General features: G+C 42.6%; 1 protein-coding gene across 2 annotated transcripts in view; it reads left to right on the top strand.

Moving 5' to 3' along the window:
• The window catches only part of LOC137544398 (uromodulin-like), a 75,411-nt gene that overhangs the window by 4,788 nt on the left and 45,937 nt on the right, over positions 1-24,686 (top strand). For both annotated transcript variants that reach the window (XM_068265465.1, XM_068265464.1), the window contains exon 2: positions 6,825-6,851. In XM_068265465.1, the coding sequence (XP_068121566.1) occupies positions 6,825-6,851 (27 nt within the window). The remainder of the gene's footprint in view (positions 1-6,824; positions 6,852-24,686) is intronic.

Raw genomic sequence — 24,686 nt, 5'->3', positions numbered from 1 at the left:
CTGTTGAAAACAAAGAAAACCCTGAGAATCCCCCATGAGGAGATGGATGGCCCAAAAACCTGTCGGTTCTGTCAGATTTTAACTTTTTTTGCGATAGTGGTCCTTTAAGGTGCATGCACACATCCAATTTTTACTTTCCAATTTTTTCATTTCTATGTAGTATGAGAGCTTACCTACACAATCTGTTCAAACATTAAAAATCCATTGGCCCTCGTACTACATGGAAGTGGTAAAATTTGTCAATCAAGATTGGATGTGTGTATCAGGCTTAAAGAGTTAGCTAAAAATACAGAAGCTAATAATCAGGTGAATATTGCTCCTGAATCACTTAACAAAGATTATGGTGCTCTGAAGATTTAGTTCCACAAGGTCAAGTAATAAAACCCCCAGGTGCCAATCATTATGATAGTTTTAGGCTACTTTCCCACCAGGACGTTGCGTTTTAGGGGACGTTATGGTTGCATAAAGTGCCCCTAACGCAACGCCTGGTGGTGTTGGATGTGGATGTCAGAGCAAGCCGCGTTGTGCAGCTCACTCTGGCGTCCGTGATGCCGTGATGCGTACTCTTGGACGCATGCGGCATCACGTGGTCCCGCCAGCCAATCGCCGCACAGAGCGGCCGCTCCAGGAAGTAAACACTGCACACGTCACAAAGTGCAGTGATTATTAATTAGCCATGTGCCTGGCCGCTCTCCCCCAACATTACTGAGCATGTGCAAGTAGTCTAACGTGGCTTAGCCGTGTATAAAGTACTGCATGCAGTACGTTGTGTTGACATCTTGCGTTACAATGTAACGCAACGTGGGCACTGTGAACAGCCCATTGACTTTTCATTACTGTGCGGTGGGCTGCGTTACAGGCTGCACTAACGTGTGCCTGTAACGTCAAACTGTGAAAGCAGCCTTAAAGACCCATCGGATTTATCTCTTGATTCAATCAGTACTGTCAGATAGGTTACAGAATGGTTGTAAGACGTCGTACTCAGCTCAGAACTTTACACAAAAGCGAGTTTAAGTTTTATTCTTAACTTTTTTTTTTTTTACTTTTTAGGCTGCTTTCCCAGTAAGACGTTACAGGCGCACGGCAGTGCAGCCTGTAACGCAGCCCACCGCACAGCAATGAAAAATCAATGGGCTGTTCACAGTTCCCACATTGGGTTACATTGTAACGCAGCAGGTTAAAAGAAAGTGCTGCATGCTGTGCGGCCAGCCACATGGCTAATTAATATTCACTGCACTGTGACGTGCAGTGTTTACTTTCTGGAGCGGCCACTCTGTGCGGCGATTGGCTGGCGGGACCACGTGATGCGGATCACGTGGTCTCCGCATCGCACAGCACAAAAAAGGCGCACCAAGAGCTGCATAACTCAGCTCTTGGTAGCGTCCTCCTCCAGCACTACCAGGTGTTGCGTTAGGGGCACGTTATGCGACCTAAAACGTCCCCTAAAACGCAACGTCCTGGTGGGAAAGAAGCATTAATGTATTGTTTTTATTTAAACAAAACTCCTATCCTAAAGACTTAAAATTAATTATCCCTAGAGCAGGCTAAAATATCCCCCCCCCCCCCCCCAGAAAAAAAGGTGAGCCACCAAGCGTGGGCCTCTGCCACCTGAACAATACTAGCCCATGGGGTTGTTGTCCTCAGAGCACTCTGCAATCCCATTTTTCACTATCAAAGAGGATATTCCCCCAACAGCGTTGTGTTCTCCAAAGCAAGGTCATTTATGACTACATGCCATCCAGGCAAAGGCATAAAGGTGCGTACACATGCCCAATTATTTCGAACAAATTATCGTTCCGACTTGTCGTTTGAACGACTTGTAGTGCAAAAAACAAGTCGTTCAGACGTCATGTACACACTGACCAACAAATTTACATGTTGTTTAACCAACTTGATAATGGACAATGGACTAGATAGAACACTGGACTAGATTAAATGACTGATCAAGCAACTTGTTGTTTGAACATCTAAAAGTTGTTTGTACACATGCACGGAGTACGGACCTAACAGTAGTTTTAATGACAGTTAGTCCAACGGATCCACTGAGCACATTGCACAAAATGGCTGTTATCAGTCGCTCGACAGCGCATACGCACGTCCGACTTGTTGTTCCAACAAAACGTCAGACGACAAGTTGTTTAACGACTTGAGGACCGTGGGCTTTAACCCCCTTAAGGACCAGGCACTTTTTTTCCATTCAGACCACTGCAGCTTTCACGGTTTATTGCTCGCTCATACAACCTACCACCTAAATGAATTTTGGCTCCTTTTCTTGTCACTAATAAAGGTTTCTTTTGGTGCTATTTGATTGCTGCTGCGATTTTTACTTTTTATTATATTCATCAAAAAAGACATGAATTTTGGCAAAAAAATGATTTTTTTTAACTTTCTGTGCTGACATTTTTCAAATAAAGTAAAATTTCTGTATACATGCAGCGCGAAACATGTGGACAAACATGTTTTTGATTAAAAAAAAACCCATTCAGTGTATATTTATTGGTTTGGGTAAAAGTTATAGCGTTTACAAACTATGGTGCAAAAAGTGAATTTTCCCATTTTCAAGCATCTATGACTTTTCTGACCTCCTGTCATGTTTCATGAGGGGTTAGAATTCCAGGATAGTATAAATACCCCCCAAATGACCCCATTTTGGAAAGAAGACATCCCAAAGTATTCACTGAGAGGCATAGTGAGTTCATAGAAGATATTATTTTTTGTCACAAGTAAGCAGAAAATGACACTTTGTGACAAAAAAAAAGTTTCCATTTCTTCTAATTTGCGCCAAAAAAAATGAAATCTGCCACGGACTCACCATGCCCCTCTCTGAATACCTTGAAGTGTCTACTTTCCAAAATGGGGTCATTTGTGGGGTGTGTTTACTGTCCTGGCATTTTGGGGGTGCCTAATTGTAAGCACCCCTGTAAAGCCTAAAGGTGCTCATTGGACTTTGGACCCCTTAGCGCAGTTAGGCTGCAAAAAAGTGCCACACATGTGGTATTGCCGTACTCAGGAGAAGTAGTACAATGTGTTTTGAGGTGTATTTTTACACATACCCATGCTGGGTGGGAGAAATATCTCTGTAAATGACAATTTTTTTGATTTTTTTTACACACAATTGTCCATTTACAGAGAGATTTCTCCCACCCAGCATGGGTATGTGTAAAAATACACCCCAAAACACATTGTACTACTTCTCCTGAGTACGGCGATACCACATGTGTGGCACTTTTTTGCACCCTAACTGTGCTGAGGGGCCCAAAATCCAGAGTACCTTTAGGATTTCACAGGTCATTTTGCGGAATTTGATTTCCAGACTACTACTCACGGTTTAGGGCCAATAAAATGCCAGGGCAGTATAGGAACCCTGCAAATGACCCCATTTTAGAAAGAAGACACCCCAAGGTATTCTGTTAGGACTATGGTGAGTTCATAGAAGATTTTATTTTTTGTCACAAGTTAGCGGAAATTGATTTGTATTGTTTATTTCACGAAGTGTCACTTTCCGCTAACTTGTGACAAAAAATAAAATCTTCTATGAACTCACCATAGTCCTAACAGAATACCTTGGGGTGTCTTCTTTCTAAAATGGGGTCATTTGTGGGGTTCCTATACTGCCCTGGCATTTTAGGGGCCCTAAACCATGAGGAGTAGTCTGGAAATCAAATGCCGCAAAATGACATGTGAAATCCTAAAGGTGCTCATTGGACTTTGGGCCCCTTAGCACAGTTAGGGTGCAAAAAAGTGCCACACATGTGGTATCACCATACTCGGGAGAAGTAGTATAATGTGTTTTGGGGTGTATTTTTACACATACCCATGCTGGGTGGGAGAAATATCTCTGTAAATGACAATCTTTTGATTTTTTTTACACACAATTGTCCATTTACAGAGAGATTTCTCCCACCCAGCATGGGTATGTGTAAAAATACACCCCAAAACACATTATACTACTTCTCCTGAGTACGGCAATACCACATGTGTGACACTTTTTTGCAGCCTAGGTGCGCTAAGGGGCCCAACGTCCTATTCACAGGTCATTTTGAGGCATTTGTTTTGTAGACTACTCCTCATGGTTTAGGGCCCCTAAAATGCCAGGGCAGTATAGGAACCCCACAAGTGACCCCATTTTAGAAAGAAGACACCCCAAGGTATTCCGTTAGGAGTATGGTGAGTTCATAGAAGACACTTTGTGAAAAAAAACAATAAAAATCAATTTCCGCTAACTTTTGACAAAAAAATAAAATCTTCTATGAACTTGTCATACACCTAACAGAATACCTTGGGGTGTCTTTTTTTCTAAAATGGGGTCACTTGTGGGGTTCCTATACCACCCTGGCATTTTACGGGCCCAAAACCGTGAGTAGTCTGGAAACCAAATGTCTCAAAATGACTGTTCAGGGGTATAAGCATCTGAAAATTTTGATGACAGGTGGTCTATGAGGGGGCGAATTTTGTGGAACCGGTCATAAGCAGGGTGCCTTTTAGATGACAGGTTGTATTGGGCCTGATCTGATGGATAGGAGTGCTAGGGGGTGACAGGAGGTGATTGATGGGTGTCTCAGGGCGTGGTTAGAGGGGAAAATAGATGCAATCAATGCACTGGGGCGGTGATCGGAAGGGGGTCTGAGGGGGATCTGAGGGTTTGGCCGAGTGATCAGGAGCCCACACGGGGTAAATTAGGGCCTGATCTGATGGGTAGGTGTGCTAGGGGGTGACAGGAGGTGATTGATGGGTGTCTCAAGGTGTGATTAGAGGGGCAATATGCAAGCAATGCACTGGCGAGGTGATCAGGGCTGGGGTCTGAGGGCGTTCAGAGGGTATGGGCGGGTGATTGAGTGCCCTAGGGGCAGATAGGGGTCTAATCTGATGGGTAGCAGTGACAGGGGGTGATTGATTGGTAATTAGTGGGTGTTTGGAGGAGAGAACAGATGTAAACAGTGCACTTGGGAGGTGATCTGACGTCGGATCTGCGGGCGATCTATTGGTGTGGGTGGGTGATCAGATTGCCCGCAAGGGGCAGGTTAGGGGCTGATTGATGGGTGGCAGTGACAGGGGGTGATTGATGGGTGGCAGTGACAGGGGGTGTAGGCGGGTGATTGGGTGCCCGCAAGGGGCAGATTAGGGTCTGATCTGATGGGTAACAGTGACAGGTGGTGATAGGGAGTGATTGATGGGTGCTTGATGGGTAATTAGTGGGTGTTTAGAGGAGAGAATAGATGTAAACACTGCGCTTGGGTGGTGATCTGATGTCGGATCTGCGGGCGATCTATTAGTGTGGGTGGGTGATCAGATTGCCTGCAAGGGGCAGGTTGATGGGTGGCAGTGACAGGGGGTGGATGATGGGTGATTGACAGGTGATCAGGGGGGATAGATGCATACAGTACATGGGGGGCGGGTCTGGTGAGAATCTGAGGGGTGGGGGGTGATCAGGAGGGAGCAGGGGGCAGGGGGGGGGGGGGATAAAAAAAAATAGCGTTGACAATAGTGACAGGGAGTGATTGATGGGTGATTAGAGGGGGATTGGGTGTAAACATGGGTCTGGGGGTTGGCCAGGGGGGGGGGGGGGGTCTGAAAGGTGCGGTGGGCGATCAGGGGGCAGGGGGGGAAATCAGTGTGCTTGGTGCAGACTAGGGTGGCTGCAGCCTGCCCTGGTGGTCCCTCGGACACTGGGACCACCAGGGCAGGAGGCAGCCTGTATAATACACTTTGTAAACATTACAAAGTGTATTATACACTTTGTATGCGGCGATCATCGGGTTAACATCCCGCCGGCGCTTCCGTATGGCCGGCGGGATGTTGTGGCGGGTGAGCAGAGCCAGGCGGCGGCGGAGGATCGCATCACGGATGACGTGATCGCTCCGCCCATGCCCCTACAAGGACCGCCGCTATTTGTCAATATGGCGGTCCTTGCGGGGTCCACTTCCCGGCCGCCAATTGTCAATACGGCGGTCGGGAAGTGGTTAAAAAAGTTGGGCGTGTATACGTGCCTTTAGGCACTCTCTAGCATACAGGATAAAATACTACATAGTATTCTCTGAATTAATGGAATTCTATTTCAAGTAGTAAGAAGTGCAGTATAAAGTATATTCCAACTTTATCAATGATTTCTTCCAGCTTTCCAGGGTCCTCTGTAGTGTACTCCAGCATTCCAGCCATGTAATTGTTGGCTGGAATTATTTTAGTTTTCTTTGTCCAACCTCCTACTAGGGATGAGCGAGAATGATCTTGCAAAAGCGAGATTGTCCTTGAGTGTGAGGGGGGTGGAATGTGTATGTGGGGAATAACTCACCTCAGCCTCCCTTACCATGCACTCCATGCAGTGTTTCATTTTCTTACACTTCCGCCTTCAAGGCAGTAGTTCTGGTTCAGAAGGGTAAGAAGATAGAATGGTAAATAGCCAGACCCCAAATTGCTACAACTCAGAGAGGAAACAGTATTTAACCCGGCCAGCAATTTCAGCAGCAGCAGGGTGAGCTGTCATTTAGCTCGCCCTGCGCCCAGATGCCTGGCGGCATAATAATATGTACACCTCTAAATAGGGGGTCCAGCAGAAATGGTTCAGCTTCAAAGTAATGGGAATTTCAAAAACATGCTATGTGTGAATAACTAATTATCTCTATTTTCACAAGATCGTTCTCGCTCATTCCTACCTTCTCTCTCTCTAGAATATCTGCACATGTGTGGGGTGGAATGCCCTTGGTTTGCTTGCCTGGATCTCTAAAAAGGTGGTCCACCAGAAAAGATCCAGGTTCAAAGTATCTTGATAACCAAGAAGTCACCTTTATTGTATTTATGTGCATTTATTTTTATGTTTCTTTTTTTAGGCGGGGTAGCTGGATCCCAGTGTTACTGTAAGTATTTTTTTTTTTTGAAAGCAAATCAAGTTTATTGATCAAAATAAGACATACATAGTCTGGATTTACATTAGACATATATATAAGCAATATCAGTGAGGTTTATAAAGGAGTACAGTAATACAATCAGGATAGTTGCTTAACCGGATCTGCTTTCAGAGCTTAAATCCCAACATGAACAACATTAACAACAATAACATAGCCTGTTACTTGAAAATTGGTGTCAAGATCTAAAAGGGTAATGATTAAACCAACGGGGGGGGGGGGGGGGAGAGGGGGGCAGGAGAAAGGTCCGGGAGGGAGGAGACATTTCTGTATAAGTTATTTATCACAGAAAGAGAAAGAAGAAATCATGGAAGGTGTACTTAATGGGGTTGCTTACAAGGACCAAGTAATTTACCTACGGGTGCGAGGAGAATCTATCCATTTTCTCCAGATATTGTTAAATTTAGTTAGGGTGCCTCTTTTTTCATAAATGGCCTTTCGAAATGGGATAACTTTATTAACACTACTGATCCATTCAGAACGAGTAGGAATTGTAGGAAGTATCCAGTACCGGGTAAGAAGCTTTCGGGCTATATGAAGGACTTCTAAAGTAAAACGTTGGATATTTTTATCCGAGAATGTAGATGGAAAAATGTGAAGTAAGCAAATCTTTGGGTCACATGTGATCGGGCAGCCCATGTAGTCATTTAAGAATTTGACAATTTGAGTCCAATATGCGTTAACTTCTGGACAGGACCAGACCATATGAAAAAAGGTGCCCCTATCTGTCGTACATTTAGGGCAGTTTGGAGAAGCTCCAGGTTTAAATTTAGAGAGGCGGACTGGGGTGAGAAATGCTCTATGGAGGACATATAAGTAAATCAGCCTATCAGGGGCATGTGGGGATACCAGCAAGACCTTATCAAGGGAGTCTTCCCATTCCTGATCATCTATCGTGCCAACATCCATTTCCCATAATAGCTTGCGAGAGTTGGCTTTGACACTAGCTTCAGGGGAGATAATTGCGTTGTATAGCATAGTTATTAGATGTTTAGAGATACTGCCTCCTAATATGTCATAGATAATTGTATCTTTTAACTCTGTTGGGAGAAGGTCAAATTGTTTGTAGAGAGCATGGGTTAATTGCATATATCTATAGAAGGCGGTACTTTGCAAATGGAATTCCTCAGCCACCTGAGCAAACGACTTAACCATATTTCCCTGCATTAATTGAAAAAGAAACTTTATCCCCTTATTTATCCAAAAGGTATTATCAGTAAGCTTACAAAATTCTTTTAGGTTTTGGTTTTCCCATAGCGGGAGATGTTTAATCGTATTGGTATGTAATGACTTTTGGTGTGCCCTATCCCAGATGATAAACATTTGTTTAAGCGTTGGAGGAAGCCTGTGAAAGTGAGAGATGCCCCTTCTGCCCTTTAATAAATTATACAGTGGGTCAGTGTATTGCACCCCCAGTTCATCAAAGAGAAGAGACTGTAAAGTCTCCTTACCCTCCCTGAATCCATCATAAAGTAGAGATAACTGAGCTGCTAGATAATATGAGTGGCAGTCAGGTAGTGCTATTCCGCCCATATCCTTGGGACGTTGCAACACTGATAATGATAATCTATGTCTGTGATTAGACCATATGAACTGTGTAAGTTGTGCATTCAGTTTCGCAAATTTAGCTGGAGGGAGGTATTCGGGAGAATGCCAGGTAACGTATAGTATCTTAGGGAGTAGTATCATTTTGAATATATTGGCACGACCCAGAGTTGATAATGGTAATTTTTCCCATGCCCGGAGTTTTGTAATCATAAATTGTAGTAAAGGAGCAAGGTTAAGGGTATCATATTCTGTTATTGATCGTGATTTATTTATACCAAGATAGCGAAACACACTAACCCACTGCAAAGGAGATTCCAACTGATCTTTCGTTGGGGCAAATATATCTACTGGCAGGATGGAGGATTTGGACCAATTTATACGTAACCCTGAGAAAAGACCAAATGTAGAAATGACAGCGAGAGACACCCTCAGGGACTCACCTGGGTCTGATAAATATAGAAGCATGTCGTCTGCATATAGACTGACTTTTTCCACAATGTCACCCTTTTTCCACCCCCTAATTCTACCTTCATTTCTGATTAATGCTGCCAGTGGCTCTATGGCCAGGTCAAAGAGAAGGGGGGACAAGGGACATCCTTGCCGTGTTCCACGTTGTAGTAAAAAGGAGGGTGACAGACAACCATTCACCTTGACCCTAGCCACAGGGCCACTGTAGAGTAGACGAACCCAAGAGGAGAATTTGTTTCCAAAACCAAATTTATTTAAAACTGCAAAAAGGAAGTCCCATTCTATTGTGTCAAAAGCTTTTTCTGTATCTAGTGATACTAAGACACGAGTGCCAGTATTACTATGTTTGGCTTGCAGATTGATGTATAGGCGACGCAGGTTCAAAGCCGTGGATCTATTGGAGATAAATCCGGACTGATTCTTGTGGACGAGGTCCACTATCACGGCGTTGAGTCTGCGCGCTACTACTTTAGCTAGAATTTTAATATCAGTCTGTAGTAATGATATTGGACGGTATGAACTGCATTCTTGCGGATTTTTCCCAGGTTTTAGAATAAGGGAGATAATTGCTTCTCGCATTGAGTAGGGTAGTTCTCCTTGCTCCAATGCTACGTTATATAGTTTTAGTAAGATAGGACTAAGTGTAGTCGCCAGTTCTTTGTATAGTTCTGCCGGAAGGCCGTCAGAGCCAGGGGACTTAGAGGAGGGAAGAGACGCTATGGCGTCATTAATCTCTGTCATACTAATGGGTCTATCTAATAGTAAGATTTGGGATTCCGTAAGAGTAGGTAGGTTTATCTGTGCAAGGTATTCATCAATTTCAGTAGGTAATTTAGATGTTTGTTTAGTGTACAAAGTACTATAATAAAGTTCAAATCTTTTTAGTATTGCAGCAGGTTCAGTTAGGATTTGACCATTTGCTTCCGCAATATGGGTGATTACCTGTGGCGTCTCTCGCTGTCTAGATATCTTGGCTAGCAAAGCGCCGCATTGATCACCTGATTCGTACCATCCCTGCTTGGCGAAGAGTAATTTGCGATTGGCTTTTTCTACCAATATATGCTCATATGCAGCTAATTTAGATTTATAGTTCTGCTCCGTGACTAGAGTAGGGGAAACAGCATATGCTCGTTCTGCATTGGCTAGATCAGTTTTAGCAGACTGTTCCTGCTGTGCAGATACTGCTTTGCATTTTTTAATTTCTTTACAAAAGATATACTTAATATGCATTTTTACCACGCTCCAGATTGAAGCATAGGAGACCTCCTCTCCCTGGGCATCCACACACTCCCGTATGAGTCGCTCCATAGGTATTGTGGGCAGAATCTTAGTTATCCAAAATGAATTTAACTTCCATAGATCAGCTCGTGGCGGAAAGACCCAGGAAAAGACTGCTTTAGGCCTCTTGCACACTGCATGCATTTCAGATTCCGATTCCGCTTTTTAATCTGTTTTTACATCCGATTCCGATTCAGATTTTTAATCTTAACTGCATGCTGCGTTTTTTGATCCGTTTTTCTGTTGAATGTATTCAAGGAAAATCGGAAACGGAATCGGAATCGGAAACGGAATCGGAATCGGAATCGGAAAACGGATTTGCAGTGTGCAGGGAGCCTTACATGGGGAATGATCAGACAATACTGCAGGTAGATACTCAATAGACTTACAATTTGGTAGAAGTGAATCACTAGCAAGGAGATAATCAATTCGCGAACGTGAATGGTGGGATGCTGAGTAGCAGGAGTATGCGGATGCCCCAGGAAAGAACTCATGCCATACATCAATTACGGAAACCATCTGTAACATTTGCAGCAGCTTAGTTGGCGCGGTGGAAGTGCTAGCATTGGGGTGTTTATCGAGAAAGGGAAACAATACATAATTGAAATCCCCTAGCCATACAGCAGGCAAGTGTGGAAATTTAGCCATATAGGATAGTGCTTTTTTAATTACATCATATTGGAAGGGTGGAGGTATATATATTGCAATTATAAGAATTGGCACGTTGTAGAGGATACAATTCAAGAAAATAAATCTGCCATCACTGTCTATTTTACTATCACAGTGCTGGAAATAGGCTCTGCGTGTAATTAAAATGGAAACTCCACGGGAGTGAGAGGTGTATAAGGAGTGGTAGCTCCACCCTATCCAAGGCCTAGATACTGCTCTGGTTAATGAATCGTCTAAATGGGTCTCTTGTATAGCTATCACATCCACCGCATGCTTCCTTAGGGTATTCATAATCACAGATCTTTTAATTTTATCCCTTATTCCCCGCACATTCCAAGTTATAAAGGAAACTTTAGCCTCCATGATATAGTGCTAACACATAATATCCCGAACCTCTCCCCTCTCCCCCGTCCCCCACACAGGCACCATAGTACACAGGCTTAAAACAGAGAACCAGATAAACTCCCAGCTCCTTGCCATTAAAACGTGACCGGAGCATTACTCCCAATAAAACATAGTCTCTGAGGTGATGACTCTTCTTTAACCGATCTGCAGGGTGCAGAGCTTCATTGCAGAAGTGTGGCATTATGCTAGTAAAGTCAATCACCCCAGGGGGGGTAAAAACAAGTTCCAACGCAGGCATATACATAGTGAGCAGGGTGGCCCAATCTCGCCCCGGCAAAAAAGAAAGGGGGAATGAAAAGTGACTTCTATGGCATCCTGCCATGCTGCGTATTAGATGTATAGATAATAATGAACAGATTGTAATTTTACTTCGCAATAACGATACTGTGAGGTAGTACTTACAGCATGGATAGATGATTATAGGATCACTCAAAGGAAACAAGATAGTCCTTGCAGACATGATAGGCGTAGATCCTAGGAATCCCGCAGCGGAGAAGCTGCTGTTGTTGGCCGTTTGTCTAGCCAAGAGAAGACTTCAGAGGCCGTGGTGAAGAAATGTGTTTCCCCATCAGCAACTACCCTAAGGCGGGCAGGGAATAGCATGGCGTACTGTATCCCACGTTGTCGGAGCTTTCGCTTTGCCTCGATGAAGCTGGCGCGCATTTTTTGCGTCTCCACACCAAAATCAGGAAAGATGGAGATGGTGACATTCTCCATTTGTATATCTCCCTTTTCACGAGACAGACGCAAGACTGTGTCTCGATCTCTGAAATGAAGTAGCTTCCCGATGAATGTACGGGGCTTGGCGCCAACAGGTTGAGGCCTAGAGGGGATCCGATGGGCCCGCTCCACAGAAAAGCATGTGGTAAAGGCATCGCGGCCGAAGTGTTCTGTGAGGAACCGCTCTAGAAATTCCTCGGCATTATCTCCCTCTGCTTTCTCCGGCAGGCCTATAAGACGGATATTGTTCCGTCGAAGACGGTTTTCCATGTCTTCTTGTCGGAGAAGCATGGTTCTCACCTGAGATTGTGTAGAACACTGTTCACGCGGAAGATGCCTCGTGTCGTCCTCCAGGGCGGATATACGCCTCTCCGTTTCTCTTACTCTTTCCCGCAGGTTCCCCATGTCGGCACGGATTAGCTGGATGTCGGCTTTAACCTCATCTACCTTAGTTGTGAAGGTTGCTGTGAGCGAGGCATGCATAGCGTTGATAGCTTCTAATATCTGTGCAGTATCTGGCGGGGAGGCGTCCTCAGCCTCTGGAGGGGGATCCGGCGCCACGCCATCTTGGATCGGCTGCCTATATTTGTCAAGCGGGCCCGTTATCTTCTCTTTGTCTTTGTCTTTGTTTTTTGGAGGCATAATTACGCTGTGGATTCCTTGGCGTTCTACCCAGGTAGTATAAAGTACTTTTTTCCTCGATAATGGACAGGATGGAGAAGGATTAAGGTTGCCGAGGAGCAGAGCTCAGGAACACACGTCTGCTCACATGCCCGCGCTAGCCACGCCCCGTTACTGTAAGTATTTACATTAAAGAACAGAAAATATGCATGTTTACTGTCATAAAGGCTGTTAAGGAAACATATGCTTTAGTGCACCGTTCCCCAACCCTGTCCTCAAGGCCCACCATCAGTATGTGTTTTGCAGAAAACCACAAACATTCATAGATGAGGTAATTGGTGTCTCAGCAGAGCGGATTAACTACCTCTGTGGATTTCCACAAAACATGCACTGTTGGTGGGCCTTGAGGACAGGGTTGGGGAACACTGGTTTAGTATGTTGATAGTATATACTGATAATATGATCAGTCTGGAACATAACAGAAAAAGGAACAAACATACCACACAAACCATTTTCAATCCAGTAGAAAAACAAGGTTCCTGAACTGACATGTAAAATGAGATGATAAACATGTCAACATATAACTACACTATGACATTTTTTTCTTTTTGTTTTGACTGTAAGGGTTACATAGTCAAACAAAGTTGTTGTGAGCCCCTCTGAGGGACGGTTAGTGACAAGATAATATACTCTGTACAGCGCTGTGTAACATGTCGGAGAAATATAAATACTTAAATAAATAAATAAAAAAGGCAATAAGTCAAAATTTGTCTTTATGGACAAGCCAACATTTATCCAAGGCTAAAAATGTACGTGTTTAATGGACAGTCAAAAGATGATAACATATACATATTTAGGTATTTGTGTTTCATGACACATCACCCGCCAGATGGGATTCTGTTCCCTGAACACCTTACTGTAGTCAGTATCAGTGAACACTCAATGTTTCAGGTGGCCTACATGTGACTGCTCCAACCTCCAACCTGTTCAGATGATTGGATTGTTGATGCGGACTAATTAATGAATACTGAAATAGCTACCAAAGGGTTGTGAAATGCACATCAGGCATTGTTTGATTGGATATACATCTACACATCAAGATATATTAATATAAGACTTTTTGTAAATCAGTGCGGTCCAACTCCAGTCCTCAAGGGCCGAGGTCCTCACACATTTTTAGCACAGCACAAATTATTGATGGTTCTGAATCAGGAAGGGTGTGGTTCATCAAGAAGAACACATTTCTCAATTTCTTCTTTCCTTCCTAAACACTGGCATGGATATGGCCCTCGAGGACTGGAGTTGGACAGCCCTGTTGTATGATATGGCTTAGAAGGTTTTTTTTTTACATACAGTACTCTTGCCAAGGTAAAAAAGAGGAGCAAATTGAGCTCACTGTAAATTCTTAGCGGTGGCTGCTGATTAAAATAAAACTATAATACCATTAAGCTGCCAAAAAGCATATGCTGAGGGAATTGTTCTCCTGCTCGCGCTGCCACTAGATGCTGCTCCATCATGAGCTGCACTGTTGGCCCTCTTCCACAGCAACAAGTTGTGTTGATACCTAGCAGGCTAGTGAGGTGTCTGTTCAGAAGGATGGAGTCCCGATCCTTGCTGGTCCATAATCCTTGTACATGTATACATAGTTGTTGCATAGGAAAAGACGTAAAAATGCAAATGCCAGCACTAACTATAATGTGAAATGTGGTGGGGATTGTGTATTACACAGTTGACAATACTCTGACACAACAGTGGGTAGGATAACTACATAGGCAATTAGGAGCTGAGAGACAAGTTTTACAAAAGCAACAGGCAAGGATTTGTAGTTGTAGTAGGGCTGTTGCTCAAAACGTCCTGTACCATCAAAATCAGCCAGATCGGTTGTACATTAATACTCCAATTATTCATAATGTTTAACCATTATAATACACTTTTTTTTTAAATAAATCTCTTAGTAAAACACAACTAAAAGGTAAAAACAAACTTCAGCTTTGAATTATGTGGGAAAAGATCACAGCCTCTTTTGTGTTTATTTGATTTTAATGCATCTTCACTGGGAAGATGTTTCCTGATTTCCTGTTCCTCGGACATCCATGGCTCTAACATGTACCCTGGTGGTCTTTAAACAGTAATTAATGTTTGCAATTAAATTGTGATGGTGGTTTAAACTGTTCTTCCCTTTACAAGTGATGGTTTACTGCTGTATATTTCCCTGTTGGAGAAATATTTTCCCACATTGGCCTCAATTCACTAAGCTTATCTCTTGTCTTTAATAACGTTTCTAGAGTTATCACCATGGTGAAAAGGCATGCAGTATTCAGAAAACATTTTACCTCAGACAAACCTAAAGTTAACTCTTCTGTCTTTAAGTTAAGGTGTGATCTCTAAAGTTAACTCTTCAATCCTTAAAATAACTCCAGAATTCTAAAGTTAACCTCCCTGGCGGTAAGCCCGTGCTGAGCATGGGCTATGCCGTCGGAAGGCACCGCTCAGGCCCCGCTGGGCCGATTTGCATAATTTTTTTTTGCTACACGCAGCTAGCACTTTGCTAGCTGCATGTGCAATGCGATCGCCGCCGCTGCCCGCCGATCCGCCGCTATTCGTCGCGCCGCGGCCGCCCCCCCCCCCCCCCAGACCCCGTGCGCTGCCTGGCCAATCAGTGCCAGGCAGCGCTGTGGGGTGGATCGGAGTCACCTTTGACGTCATGATGTCGACGGGGGAAGCCCTCCAGGAGATCCCGTTCTTTGAAGCGGCTATCATGTAGCGAGACCTTGTCTCACTACATGAAAAAGAAAAAAAAAATTAAAAAAGAAACTGATTTACTGCCCCCTGGCGGATTTTTTGCAAACCGCCAGGAGGGTTAAAGACAGGGGGCCATATGCAATTCACTTTTTTTCCTAAGTTGTCTCCCAGGAGATAATTTTTCATCTTCTCTTTAAAATAATTTTCTGCACTTTGCAGTGGAAAAAGTATCAAAAAGAAGGTGAATAAGTACCTTCAAAATAATTTTGAGTGTTTTCATGCTTGCTGCTGGTTTAAAAGGCATTTTATTGCAAGAAGTAAAAATACCACCTAGGAGAAAACTCAGGAGGAAAAGTTAATTGCATACGTCCCAGGGGGCCATATGCAATTCACTTTTTCACCTGAGTTTTCTTCTAGGTGATATTTTTAAACTTAGAGTGATAGAGTGAGTATCTTTGTATACCATTTTCATTCTCTGCATTTTATGTGGTAGTCTGTCTGTATGTGAGGTATGGGTACACATTCACTGGTTGATTTGATATGTTTAATTGGGTCCTTGGTGAGTGGACCCTATATAAAATGTTTTGCACCAAGCACTTTTTGGATTTTATATGGACTGAGTGAGTACAGTCTGATGCACTGGTTATGCACTTTGGTTGAGGTTATGTCAACATTGTTTTTAGGTTGACATGGGGAATGAGAGTTGTTTTATATTTTGGATATGACCATTCTCACAGTGCTATCTTTCACAGAGAATTCATTTTTGCACATGCAATATTTGCACGATTTGCACTGGCACTTTTCTTAACAAGAAACACGACATTGGAATTTAAAGATGAAGATATTGATTATGAGGGCGAAAGTGAATCAAGAAAAGAGAGGGAAAAAAAGAAGAAATATATGAAATGTCCTCTGGGGTGTTGATTGACACTAACAGTTTTGTACAGCATGTATTATCAATTTGTATGTTTTATTGATTGAGGTTGTAGGTTTTGCACATTATCACTATGCACTTTGTATTTAGATATATTATTTAGATTGTACACTCTATAGATAACTGATTGTATGAGATAGAATATGGTAATATCTTGAATGTCCACTAGATGGAGCCTTTGTATTGAGAATGATTCTCGCTTGCATTTTTATAGATTGATTTTTATTCAGTCTGCTATTTATGAAAAACAACTTAGACAATTATACATAGTTCTTTATTTCCTTAATTGCATCCAGTGAGATTTTACTTATAGTATTATTTAGCTATTTGATTATGCTGGAAATTTAATCAGCGCTTCCACTGTATCATGATTCTGCCCGCCGGAGACTGTTTGACTGACATACGCATGCGCGATGGTCCCTCTGACTGAGAGGACCATCGTCATAGCGTACATGCGTGGCCACGCATGACGCGTACCGGAAGTGACTGGACGAACTCATAGTGGCGGGCGGCTCTATTTAAATGCGCACCGGAGCACTGTCAGGTACCTCTTGAAAAAGCTTGGCCGCTTGGCCGCGATACGTGTGGAGGGGACACCTGGGGGTCGCACTGTCTACAGACGCACGCAGCAGGTAATTATACATATATTTTTTGTACTATGGGCTTGATTGTACTGGCACCATTGCTACTATCAGAACCATTTGGTATATGTGTACGGGCAGCACGGTGGCGTAGTGGTTAGTGCTCTCACCTTGCAGTGCTGGGTCCACGGTTCGAATCCCAGCCAGGGCACCATCTGCAAGGAGTTTGTATGTTCTCCCCGTGTCTGCGTGGGTTTCCTCTGGGTACTCCGGTTTCCTCCCACATCCCAAAAACATACAGATAAGTTAATTGGCTTCTCCCTAAATTGGCCCTTGACTACAGTACTTACACTACACAATACATACATAGACATCTGTTAATAGTAGGGATTAGATTGTGAGCTCCTTTGAGGGACAGTTAGTGACAAGACAATATATATATACTGTACAGCGCTGCGTAATATGTCGGCGCTATATAAATACTAAATAATAATAATAATAATAATATGTGGAAGCGCAGGACCTGTATAGTTAAATACAAGAGGTTTTTTGAATCTGATATTTCCACCATTTGGTTTTGTTGTTGCTTTATTTTTCAATTGTGGTGCATTCTTTTGATTCATAGTGTGCACAGAAGGTGTTGATTTATTGCCATTTGTATTGATGAGACATTATATATGTGTTTATACGTGCGGTAATGTGATATAGTGAGATATATATTTGGTATTGATATGATGTAACAGGACCCCCATTGTCCATGTGCTCATTTTAAATGATTTTAGCTTTTTTTTCTGTGTTAAGGTGTTTTCAATACAGATTAACATATGGAAGTACTGATTGGTTCAGATCTATATTTGTTTCTCAGGCAGAGGATCTTTTCTTTTAAGTATTTACGATATTTTTAAACTTGTCAATAAAATGCCTTTTAAGCCACCATAAACCAAGAAAATACTCAAAATAATTTTGTTAGTACTTTTTCACCTACTTTTTGGTACTTTTAGAAAAGTGTTGGAAACTTATTTAAAATCGGCGATTAAAAATTATCTCCTAGGTGAAAACGAGAATTGCATATGGCCCAGGCTGTTAATTAACTGCATGTGAAAATAACTACAGTGGTGCTAACTTAACCACAGAGGAGGTAACTTAAGGAATGAAGAGATAAGATAACTCTCTCAATGGCCCATATGCAATTGATTTTTTCACCTGAGTTTTTTCCTAGGTGATATTTTCACTGCTTAAAATAAAATGCCTTTTAAACCACCAACTAGCAAACAAATACTCAAAATAATTTTTGCAGTAATTTTTCACCTACTTTTTGGTACTTTTTTAATTGCAAAGTGCTAAAAAGTTATTTTAAATTGAAGATGAAAAATTATCTCCTAGGAGAAAAACTCAGGAGAAAACGTGAATTGCATATGGGCCACTGTGTGGTGGCAAATTATCTCTTGCCTTATTATCTTCAACATGACCTTAGTGAATTGAGGCCAGTGTCATGAAAATTGGCCCACATGGGATGGAAACACAGACAGCAATAACTCCACTCAGTTATTTCCCCTTTCCAAAAAATAAAGCAAAGTTAACCATTTGCCATGTAGAAGTTGTTTTCATCTTATAAATTGGAGCAAATTGAGCCTTGCAGTTTGTCCTTATTAATTCAGCCATCATTTATTATTATTACTGATTTATAAAGCGCCAACATACTTTGTGGTACTGTACAAAGTAAGAAACAATCATGGGGTACATAATAAAACAGAAAATGGTGCACACCAATATACAGAATTGATACAAAATACAGAATTGGTGATTACAGTGACAAAGTAACATGATTAATAGAATGCATAACAAATTCCAAAACACAAAAGGTTGTGAGAGCTCTGCACTTGTGAACTTACAATCTAAAGGACTGAGGGAGGGGGGGGGGGGGGCAATAGGTGGGGTAGTATACAATATTCATTCCTAGATGCATTGTGTTTTTAGGTTACTTAGTAAGCAGTTCAACTTGGCCAGGGGTCAAAGGAGGAATGGCCTAAAGTAAAACATACGCTTGGTGTAAGGAAACAAGTTCATAAACGCTCTACCCCCATGGTAACACATACCAGTCGGTGCAGGATCTAGAGAGCCAGTCCTTTTAGCACAAACCATGGAAGAAGGATCCGCAAACCAGACTTGGCTGAGTGAAAAAATATCTGTTCTTTATTAAATAATGTCACATGACAAAAAGGTAGTGCAATAAAATCACAGGATCGACTAACGCGTGTCGGGCTTACAATCTGCCCTTAGTCATAGTCAAAGTGAACCTGTTAAGGAAGCGGCTTATAAAGGGCTGGAAGGGATGACTCCACCTCTCTCAGACCAACAGCCAGATCCTTAAAGGGAAACATTACATACAAACAATAAAACCAGTCTTACAATTTACAAAGTGTTCACAAAATGTGTAAAAAGATAAAAGTAATGTTAAAAGGAGGTAACCACTGGATCAAAAACATAGTTACAAGAAAACATCTTAAGGAAGACAAATGCAGAAAAACAAAAAAGTAGTATCATGGCAGTCAGTAGTCATATACTAGGTTCAAATCCCAGCGTTTATTCAAACCATTAGGTGTGCGAGTGACTAACCGCCGAAATTTACAATTAGTTTTTCCTAACACCACCAATTCTTCGGCGGTCCCTCCGATTCTTCAGACATCTGGGGTCCCCATTCCTTCCTCATATTACAGAACCCAGAAGAAAATAACCAAGAACAAAAAACGAAAACCAAAAAGAAACGTACCAGGAGAGCAGGGCGCAAACATAAAAAATCGAAGAACCAACTAGCCATAGATTCACACCCTGCCTCCACGAACAATGTTGTCAATCTTTCAAAATATCAACTTTCACCAGAGGAGAGGAGAATCCTGTCTAGAGGTTTATCCTTCGCTCCTTCCAACCATTTCGACATATTTCGCACCATTCTGGATTTAAACAAATTTATCAGAAATCTGGTAGTCAAAAAACATTTTCTCTCAGGGGACATTGAGGTGTCGGGTTCCGCTGCACCACAGTCCTTGTCCTTGAATAAAATTGAGGATGTTCCCTCTTTTCAGGACATTAGGACTTTAGTGGTGCTGCGAGACATTGACACATGTGGTGCATCAGGGGTGGGAGTTGATCGGGTAGCTCCAGTTAAAGTTTCTAATCCTTCATTTTATCCGGTTAATGCTAGATCCCCAGAGATAGACACCTTTCAGGACCTAATTGAGAAAGTATTGACTACTCTATCTAGACATTCCAGGGCCCCGTCCGACCTCACTTCTTCCGAGCGTCAGGCTCTTTTATCTCTTCAAAGTAATACTGATATAGTCATATGGCGGACAAGGGGAGTGCGGTTGTGGTCCTGGATGCCACTGACTACCAACAGGAGGCCTTTAGGCAGCTGGGGGACACGGATGTGTATCGTCCCTTGCTCCGGGATCCCACATGGATTTTCCTTGGTGATCTTTGGGGGCTGCTGGACCGCGGGCAGGACATGGGTGTTTTATCCAAACGGGTGGCAGAGTACCTTTGTCCCCTCCATCCGGTTGTGCCCGTGTTCCACCACCTCCCGAAGATAGACAAACCGGGCGCTCCCCCCCGGGGCCGTCCCATTGTTGCGGGTATCGGCTCCGTGGGCGAGCGCCTTGGTGAGTGGGTCGATGCGCATCTGCAGCCCCTTGTTCTTAGGTTGCCTGGATACTTGCAGGATACTCGTCATGTGCTTTCCAGTTTCAAGGATTTTGTGTGGGAGAGTAGATATACATGGGTGACCTTGGATGTCGCCTCTCTTTATTCATCGATCCCACATGAACATGCACTTCAAGCGTTAGATTTTCATCTTAACAAATACTCTTCGTTTGATGTGCCCTTGCGGGTGTTTCTCCTGGAGGCTGTGGAGTACCTTCTCACACACAACTATTTTATGTTTGATTCGAGGTTTTTTCTCCAGAGATGCTGAGCTTCTATAGGGGCAAAATTTTCCCCCTCCCTCGCCAACCTCTATATGGGGTGGTGGGAGGAGCTACGCATCTTTGGGGACTCTAACCCTTATGCCTCCCATATCATATGGTATGGGAGGTTTATTGATGATTTGTTGTTGGTGTGGGGGGGTCCTCCTGGCCTCCTGGGGGATTTCATAACTTATGTCAACCAAAATGAGTTGAATCTTAAATTCACTATGAATTCAAACACTACTAAAATTGATTATCTTGATTTAACCTTGGTTGGCGATTCTACATCCTGTTTGGTTTCCACACGCACATTTCGCAAAGCTACAGCGGGTAATTCGATTCTGCTCGCCAATTCATGTCATCCTAAACACACCATAAATGCTATCCCTACGGGAGAGTTTATTAGAGCAGCTCGTAACTGCGCTAATCCACATGATTTACAATCTGAATTCAATCAGGTGGAGGATAGACTCAGACAGAGGGGGTACACAGATAGACAGTTGAAGTTGGGACGTATTAAGGGCACTAAGAAAACACGCTCAGACCTGTTAGGGGCTGCGGGATGGGATGGAGCCGGGACCGATAAAGTAACTTTTGTCACAGAATACAGTCTGGAATTCACAAAAATTACCAATATTGTAAGGAAATATCTTCCAGTTCTGTATTCAGATCCTAAATTTAAAAAAGTTCTCGATGGCGGTTGTCACTTCTCTGCCAGAAAGACTAGAACTCTGGGCTCCATCCTCTCCCCTAGTCTCTTTTTATTATTATTATTATTATTATTTAGTATTTATATAGCGCCGACATATTACGCAGCGCTGTACAGTGTATATATATATATCTTGTCACTAACTGTCCCTCAAAGGAGCTCACAATCTAATCCCTACCATTGCCATATGTCTATATTATGTAGTGTAAGTACTGTGGTCTAGGGCCAATTTTAGGGGGAGCCAATTAACTTATCTGTATGTTTTTGGAATGTGGGAGGAAACCGGAGTGCCCGGAGGAAACCCACGCAGACACAGAGAGAACATACAAACTCTTTGCAGATAGTGCCCTGGCTGGGATTCGAACCAGGGACCCAGCGCTGCAAGGCGAGAGCGCTAACCACTACGCCACCGTGCTGCCCTTCAGGTCTCCTTCCTCATTACATACACCCACATGGTTGGCCACAGTGGGTTCATACCCCTGTGGCTTTCGAACCTGTCATTGTCATAAGCGAGGAACTATGGTGTCTTCCTACTCATTTAACACCAGCTTTCCTATCAAACAATATGTCAATTGGATTACGAAATACACTATCTATGTTATATCTTGGTCTCAGTGTAAGATCCAATATGTGGGTTGCACAACTCGCAACCTAAGAGCTCGCATAGCTGAGCACTATTGTGGCACACACTGGAATACTTTTCAGAAGTCAGCAGTCTCTAAACATTTTGAAACAGTACACCAAGGTGATTTAAAATCATTCAGTTTCCAGGGAGTGGAACGAGTCAGCCTCCCTCCCAGGGGGGGTGACATATTGAGACTCCTACTGAAACGCGAGGCCTACTGGATTTACAGGTTAGGCACTCGCACACCTAATGGTTTGAATAAACGCTGGGATTTGAACCTAGTATATGACTACTGACTGCCATGATACTACTTTTTTGTTTTTCTGCATTTGTCTTCCTTAAGATGTTTTCTTGTAACTATGTTTTTGATCCAGTGGTTACCTCCTTTTAACATTACTTTTATCTTTTTACACATTTTGTGAACACTTTGTAAATTGTAAGACTGGTTTTATTGTTTGTATGTAATGTTTCCCTTTAAGGATCTGGCTGTTGGTCTGAGAGAGGTGGAGTCATCCCTTCCAGCCCTTTATAAGCCGCTTCCTTAACAGGTTCACTTTGACTATGACTAAGGGCAGATTGTAAGCCCGACACGCGTTAGTCGATCCTGTGATTTTATTGCACTACCTTTTTGTCATGTGACATTATTTAATAAAGAACAGACATTTTTTCACTCAGCCAAGTCTGGTTTGCGGATCCTTCTTCCATGGTATACGCTTGGTGTAAAAGCGAGTTTTCAGGGTGCGTTTAAAGATTTCAAAGGTTGGAGAGTGATGGATGTGTTGTGGCAGGGGTTTCCAGAGGAGAGGTGGGGCACATGTGAAATCCTGTATACGTAAACGTGAGGAGGTGATTTTAGAAGAGGACCAAAGAAGGTTGTGAGGAGATCTGAGATTGCGGTTGGGTTGGTATTTGGAAATTATTGAGGAGATATACTAGGGAGAGAGATTGTGGAGAGCTTTGTAGGTTAGGGTTAAGAATTTTATCATCTTGTTAATTGGCAGCCAATGAAGAGCTTGACAGAGGAGCAGCAGAGAAAGAGTGAGAAGAAAGATGAATGAGTCGAGCAGCTGAGTTCAGTACAGATTGGAGCGGTGACAGTCTGCTAGTTGGTAGTCCACGAAGCAGCATATTACAATAGTCGAGACGAGATCATGTACTAACATTTTAGTAGTGTCCTGAGTGAGAAAAGGTCAGATGCGAGATATGTTTTTGAGTTGTATATGACAAGAGCTTCTTAGGGAGTGAATGTGAGGAATAAAAGAGAGAGTGGAGTCAAACATTACCGCTAAGCACCATGCTTTGGCAACTGAAGTTATAGGGGTGTTATTAACATTTAATATTATATCAGGCAGAGAGGTGGACAGAGATGGTGGAAAAATGATTAGTTCTGTTTTACTCATATTAAGTTTTAAGAAGTGAGAGGTCATGAAAGAGGATATAACAGACAAGCAGTCAGGAACACATGTGGGGCCAAGAGGTACAGTTGCGTATCTTTTACATATAAATGGTATTGAAACCCAAATGAGTTGATAAGTTACCAAGACCGTGCATCTAGATGGAAAAGGAAAAGGGGCCAAAGACAGAGCCTTGAGGTACCCCCACAGACAAAAGATGTGGAGAGGAGATCTGATCCAAGAATGAGACTGTGAAAGACGTTTCAGAGAGATAGGAAGATATCCAGGATAGAACGAGGCCCTTTGTGACTACAGATGAAAGTATCTGTAGGAGTGAGGTGTGGTCAACAGTATCAAACATTAATTACAGATCAAGAAGGCTGAGTATGGAATAATGGCTTTGAATTCAGCTGTAAGATCATTGGCTACTTTAGTAAGAGCTGTTTCTGTGGAATGGTTAGAGCGAAAGCCAGACTGCAACTGATTAAGCAGGGAGTTAGCAGATAAATAATGGCTTAGTTCAACATGTATATGGCGTTAAAATAATTTGGATGCAAATGGGAGAAGTGATACAGGGCGGTAGTTGGCGAATGCTGGAGGATCTAGAGATTTTTTAAAAGTAGTGGTGTCGCAACAGCCTTTTTAAAATGAGGACGAGAAGATGACAGTTTAGAGGGATAGGTTAAATAGCGATTATTAGTACAGGTATGAAGGATGACGGTAGCTGTGGAATGAGATGGAAGGGGATAGGATAGGATCGAAAGAACAGGTGGTTAGAAGGGATTTGGAGATTAGAGAGGAGAGAGAATGCTCAGAGATTGGAGAGAAGACAGAGAGCTTTATAACTTACTTATCACACACACACACACATACACTATATATTTTCAAGACATTCTTAGGGCAGTAATTTTTCCCAAAAAATTTTCTATGCATTTTATATGAAAATTCTGAAAAAATGTACCCATTACAGTTTTAAAATAAATGGTGCCCACTGTAGATAAAATAACACAATCCACTGTTGATCCCATAGATCACATCAACTGTATTGCTGGTACAAAGTATTATGATGATATTTTATTTTGAAATTAAAGACTTTGTATGCCTCAACTTTGAGTAATACCTAGTGAAACA

This window comes from Hyperolius riggenbachi, chromosome 2 (genome assembly GCF_040937935.1).
Source record: "Hyperolius riggenbachi isolate aHypRig1 chromosome 2, aHypRig1.pri, whole genome shotgun sequence".
In the NCBI taxonomy this organism is placed as follows: domain Eukaryota; kingdom Metazoa; phylum Chordata; class Amphibia; order Anura; family Hyperoliidae; genus Hyperolius; species Hyperolius riggenbachi.
Note: the sequence above shows the minus strand (reverse complement) of the source record. Positions and strands in the feature narration are given on the sequence as shown.